This window comes from Mesocricetus auratus, unplaced genomic scaffold (genome assembly GCF_017639785.1).
Source record: "Mesocricetus auratus isolate SY011 unplaced genomic scaffold, BCM_Maur_2.0 Super-Scaffold_100006, whole genome shotgun sequence".
Lineage (NCBI taxonomy): Eukaryota > Metazoa > Chordata > Mammalia > Rodentia > Cricetidae > Mesocricetus > Mesocricetus auratus.
The window spans coordinates 11,042,085-11,048,084 of NW_024429190.1; the positions used below are offsets into that span (position 1 = coordinate 11,042,085).

Consider the following 6,000-nt stretch of genomic DNA (forward strand, 5'->3'; position numbering starts at 1 on the left):
GGGGTTTCGTTGATAATTTTTGCCCTTGAGAAACTTAGTAAAATAAGAAAAGGGTGTGTAAAATTGATACTGGACCATTGAGCCAGCATTGCATGCTTGTACAATATGGGTTAACTGGTTAGAGGGGGTGGAGCTCCAGGGAACCTCTGACTGGATGTCTGTTTCATTATATGAAAATGCCATAGTTGGAGGCTACATGAAATTACACAGAAAGAATAACATTCATAGATAGCACTCTGGGCCTGTGAAAGAGTTTCCTATAGCAAAGTTGCCATGAAGAGGTGATTGTTTATTATTGCAGGTCCTGGTGGCCCAGGAGGTCCTGGAGGACCCATGGGTCGCATGGGAGGCCGTGGAGGAGACAGAGGAGGCTTCCCCCCACGGGGACCCCGAGGCTCCCGAGGGAACCCCTCTGGAGGAGGAAATGTCCAGCACCGAGCTGGAGACTGGCAGTGTCCCAACCCGTATGTACTTCTCCCTGCAGATTGATTGCCTGCTAGTGGTGTCACCCCCTTCCCACTCTGGGACAGGATTGTTGTGGGTAGGGGATTACTTGAGTACTCAGGTTGCTTCTGGGAGTGCATTGCTGCCTCCCATGATTGTGCATAGAATGTGGTGTGAATCTCTCCACCTCCCTCTGTTCTTTTAGTGATTTCTGTTGTGAACTTTGTTGTGGGTAGGTTGCTTCTGGGAGTGCATTGCTGCCTCCCATGATTGTGCATAGAATGTGGTGTGAATCTCTCCACCTCCCTCTGTTCTTTTGGTGATTTCTGTTGTGGTGGACTTTGTGCAGGGGCTGTGGAAACCAGAACTTCGCCTGGAGAACAGAATGCAACCAGTGTAAGGCCCCTAAGCCCGAGGGCTTCCTCCCGCCACCCTTCCCACCTCCGGGTATGTATAGGTTTCTTGGAGCACCTCAGCTTCCTGTTGATTGAGTAGTGTCTGCTTTAGGAGAAGGATTAGCAGATCCACCACAGTGTGTCCTCAGAGCCTCAGCCTCTACTCCTCTGACTCACCTGCCACTCTTCCTTCCTGCCTTAGGTGGTGATCGCGGCCGAGGAGGCCCTGGTGGCATGCGGGGAGGAAGAGGTGGACTTATGGACCGTGGTGGTCCTGGAGGAATGTTCCGAGGAGGCCGAGGTGGAGACAGAGGTGGCTTCCGAGGTGGCCGTGGAATGGACCGAGGTGGCTTTGGTGGAGGAAGACGAGGTGGTCCTGGGGGCCCTCCTGGACCATTGATGGAACAGATGGGAGGAAGAAGAGGCGGACGTGGGGGACCCGGGAAAATGGATAAGTACGTGGTGGGAGAACACTGCCCCTTCCCAGCCTCTGCTGGAGCACCGGGGACTCTGTCCCTTCCTTGTCCTAACCAAAGTGTCCCTTTGACTTGCAGAGGCGAGCACCGTCAGGAACGTAGAGACCGGCCCTATTAGACCCGCAGAGCTGCATTGACGACCAGATTTATTTTTTAAACCAGAAAATGTTTTAAATTTATAATTCCATATTTATAATGTTGGCCACAACATTATGATTATTCCTTGTCTGTACTTTAGTATTTTCACCATTTGTGAAGAAACATTAAAACAAGTTAAATGGTAGTGTGCTGAGTTTTTTTTTTTCCTTTTAAAGATGGTTGTTTTAAGACTTTAACAATGGGAACCCCTTGTGAGCATGCTGGGTATCATTGTGGAGAACCAAGAGGGCCTCTAATTGTAACAATGTTCATGGTTGTGATTTTTTTTTTAAATAAAGTTCCAAATGTTTATAAACTGTCATCTTTCTCGGCCTCTGTTCTGCAGTCTGGGTGGCGCAGGGGCTTTGGGGTGTGCTTGAAGAGGTAAGCCACTCGCTCCTCCAGGGGAAGCCGGGAATGTTAGGCTTTGCTGCCTAACATTTGCTCCCCTACGTCTGGAAGACTCAGCCAGCCATCAGGCTTGAGTCGTTCCAACTACACCTGTCTAAACACCTGTCTAAACCCACAGGATCATCCTGTGTCTTCACTGCGACAATTTGCCCTGTCCCCTGCAGCGCCAACAGGTCATTCTTAGTTCCTTTGCTGCCCAGCTGGCCTCCCGCTGTGTTTCCTCTTGGATTTTTTGAGGTCCTGGAACTCGCCCTGTAGACCAGGCTGTCCTCTAACTCAAGAGAGCCGCCCCCCTGCCTGTGTCTTCTAAGTGCTAAGACTAAAGGTGTGCACCACCATGCCAGGTCCTCACCCTGTGCTCTTACTCAGTTGGCACCCTTCTTCCAAGAGCTGCCTCTGCTTGTCACAGCAAACAACCATTAATACTCCATGGCGGCCTCCATCTGTCCACCTAGACATCACAAACTATGGCCATCCTCACCTTTCCTCAGAGGCCAGAGCAGCTTAGGGTGGTTTCCCACCATGCTTGGGGCAAATCCACCCTCCCAAGACCTCTGTGCTCTTGGCTGTTCCCTCACTACACAACCACCACACACCGTTCTTGATCACTGCAGTCAAGCTCTACAGGCCGGTGCCCTCGACACAAAATCGTGAGTGAGGCCTAAAGCCATGGTGTGTGGGGTTTTGGTTTGTTTTGTTTTTTTCGAGACAGGGTTTCTCTGTGGCTTTGGAGGCTGTCCTGGAACTCACTCTGTAGACCAGGCTGGCCTCGATGAGCCACCATGTGGCTGCTGGGACTTGAACTCAGGACCTCTGGAAGAGCAGCCAGTGCTCTAAACCTGAGCCATCTCCAGCCCCGCTTAAAGCCATTGTTACTGTCCTAACATGTTAATGCCTGATTGGAGGAGGGGTCAAAGGACTTGACATTCAGTCAAGGGTGCACACTTGACTGCCAGCACTCTGGAGGCTGCAATATAATCATGAATTGAGGTCTCAGTGGGACTCCCAAATACCGAGGACTGGAGCTAGGGCTCTGGATGGAGATGTACCTGAGCACCCGGCAGTGTAGATTCTGAGTCCATCAGAAGACTCGGATGCCTCAGGAGGGAGCAAAGGCAGGACAGACAGCAAAATTTTCAGGATAGCCTTGTGGTCCCTCTAAGCCACACAGTACAGGTCTTGACAAAAGTGGTGGGGTCATGTGGGGAGCGGCTCAGAGGGAGTGCCCCTTTAACCATCAGCACAGTCAGGCTTCCTGCCATCCCATTCTGCCTCTTGAGGGGGGCAGGGGCAACACCCAAGTGGACTGTATTGAGCCTCATGCTCTGTTTTGTTCTCTTGCAGAGCACAGAAAGCTGGTCAGGGCCATGTCCACAGCTAACAGCTGGAATCCGATGGGCAGCTGCTCATCTGGCCGGCAGTCTGAACCTTGTGAATGTTTGCCTGGCCCTTTTCTGGGCTCAGCTCAGCTACAGATAGGATGGTAGAGCTTTGCATTAACTGACCAGTGTGCCAGATTCCTGGATCTGACAGGCACTGGGCTGGAGCTTGCCAGTGAGGGCTTTACTAGGAGACTCCACTGACACTAGACCTCTGACTATAACCAAGGCCAGGTAGGCTGCTCACCAGCACAATAGAGAATAATACAAGTGGCCATACTGTTACATTCAAGGCCAACTAGACAACACCTTGAGACCATGCTTCAAAACAAAGCAAACAGGAAACCTGGTCACGTGTCCATACCAGGCGCTTATAACATCTAGCAGGGGAGCCATTGCCTCAAGACTACTGTCTTTCTAGGCTGACAGGCTCAGGGCATGCCTTGGGCTATCGTGACCATGGTCCTCCAGGGTTCTGGTCACATCAGTGAGGCCTACATTGCCACTGCCATGTCAGGAAATACCAATGTTGGGTTTTTTTTGGGGGGGGGCGTTCAAGACAAGGTTTCTCTGTGGCTTTGGAGGCTGTCCTGGAACTTGCTCTTGTAGGCCAGGCTGATCTTGAACTCACAGAGATCCAACGGCCTCTGCCTCCCGAGTGCTGGGATTAAAGGTGTGCACCACCACCACCCAGCAGGAAATATCAATGTTAAAAGACTGCAGTGTGGAGAAGACTAAACAAGCCCCAGCTCAAGGGACTAAAAGAGAGTTGTCTTTGTTCTTCCCTTCAGAACAGTGGTAGACATCCCCATAGCTGAGCCACACTGAGTACTATTCTTACAGCTGTGATGTAATGTCTACAGTCATATTTTACACATGAGGTCACTGAGGCTTAGGGGACTTAACCATCTACTTGAGAAAGTTTCAAGACCTGAGTTCAATTCCCAGCAACCACATGGCAACTCACAACCATCTATGAGATCTGATGCCCTACTGCATGCAGGCGTGCATGCAGACAGAACACTGTATACATAATAAATAAATCAAAGATTGAAACATTCCATCCTAAAGGAAAGCTATTTAAACAGGAAGACAACTCAAAATAGCTTCAGAAGTCCCTGAAACAGACCAGATTCACTAGGCCCCTCCCTGCAGGATAAGCAGAGTCAAGCTCAAAGACTCTCAGGCTGGGCATTGGTGGCACACGACTTTAATCCCAGCTTGGTGTAGGGAAAAAGGATCATCCAAAGAAACACACCCTGAGCAGAGCCAAAGAAACACACTTTGGCCCTGCAACCAGAGCCAAAGAAATGTACCCTGACCCTGAAACCAGTGCCAAAGAAACACACTTCATCCCTGGAATCAGAGCCAGTGAAAGAAATACACCCTGGCCCTAAAATTGGAGCCAAAGGCTAAAAGGGACCAGAGAAAGAAACACACTTTAGCCCTGAAACCAGAGCCAAATCTGACCCTAATCCTGTGCAAAAAACTAACCAATCCGCCGGGCGTTGGTGGCGCACGCCTTTAATCCCAGCACTCGGGAGGCAGAGGCAGGAGGATCTCTGTGAGTTTGAGGCCAGCCTGGTCTACAGAGTGAGTTCCAGGACAGCCTCCAAAGCTACACAGAGAACCCTGTTTCGAAAAACCTAAATAAATAAATAGATTAGTTAATTAAAATGTAATAATAAAGACTGGACATGGTGGTGCATGTCTTTAATTCCAGCATTCAGTTGGCAGAGACAGCAGAATCTATATAATTTTTGTTTTGTTTTTTGAGACAGGGTTTCTCTGTATTGTTTTGGAGCCTGTCCTGGAACTCACTCTGTTTTTTTTTTTTTTTTTTTTTCTGGAACTCACTCTGTAGACCAGGCTGGCCTCGAACTCACAGAGATCTGCCTGCCTCTGCCTCCCAAGTGTTCGGATTAAAGGAGTGCACCACCACTGCCCCGCTCACCTCCTCCCTTGATCAGAGTTAAAATTACAGTTTGTCCATACACCCACAGGTTCCAGACTCTCCCCCATTACCTCGTCCCTCTCTCAAACCAGGGTCTGCTTCCCTGAAAATCGTAAGCATAAAGCTGGATTGTGAGTGAGACCTGGCTCACAGTAGGTTCTCCACAAATGCCTCTGACCCTTGAAAGTAACAGTCACTATCAAGCTCCTGCTTCCTCGGTTGCTCTCCTGGAGACGCCCTTCCTAGAGGTGACGCCCCGTCTTAGGTCTAGGGAGCACAGTCGGAGCTTTAAGCAAGCCCTGAACATCCCAGTGGGGGCGGAGCCCAGCCCGCCGGGCGACAGCGGGAGTCCCCAGATCTTCCGCGCTCCTCCTCAGGCGTGGAGTGGCCCCTGCCACGCCCCCTCCTTAGCCTAACCCGCAGCCACTTGCTTCCCCCTAAGCCCCAACGTCCCGGCCCCCTAAAGCTACTGTCCCTTGGTCATCCTGGAGGAAGAGCATCGGGCTATCTCTGGCCTGCAGAGGTCCACCAGGGACGGAGGTGACTCTGCAGTCTCCGGCCCCTATCGCTTCCGGAAAGGCCACTGTCGCGGAGGGAGGGCATCTAAAAGAGTCCGAACCTCTCCTCGGGAGACCAGGACGGCGGAGGCTGCTAAACGGCCAAGTCAAAACCCGGAGGGCGTCTCCACCCGCCTTGGGCCTAAGGGCCGAGAGAGGCACGGCCCCTTTAAGAGCGCGGCCCCGCCCCTTCCTGGCCGGATCCGAATTCCAGGGGGGCGGGGCGGAGCCGGCGCCGGGATGCAG

At 51.5% G+C, this 6,000-nt stretch overlaps 1 protein-coding gene across 10 annotated transcripts in view; it reads left to right on the forward strand.

Moving 5' to 3' along the window:
- Nucleotides 1–1,775, forward strand: part of Ewsr1 (EWS RNA binding protein 1) — a 28,676-nt gene extending 26,901 nt beyond the window's left edge. For 5 of the 10 annotated variants that reach the window (XM_040746766.1, XM_040746767.1, XM_040746769.1 and 2 more), the window contains 4 exons: nt 302–464; nt 794–891; nt 1,042–1,294; nt 1,376–1,775. In XM_040746766.1, coding sequence (XP_040602700.1) covers nt 302–464; nt 794–891; nt 1,042–1,294; nt 1,376–1,433 — 572 coding nt within the window. In that variant the 3' untranslated portion in view covers nt 1,434–1,775. The remainder of the gene's footprint in view (nt 1–301; nt 465–793; nt 892–1,041; nt 1,295–1,375) is intronic. The other 5 variants (XM_040746770.1, XM_040746772.1, XM_040746774.1 and 2 more) reach the window with 1 other exon arrangement.
- The last annotated feature ends 4,225 nt before the right edge of the window (nt 1,776–6,000 follow it).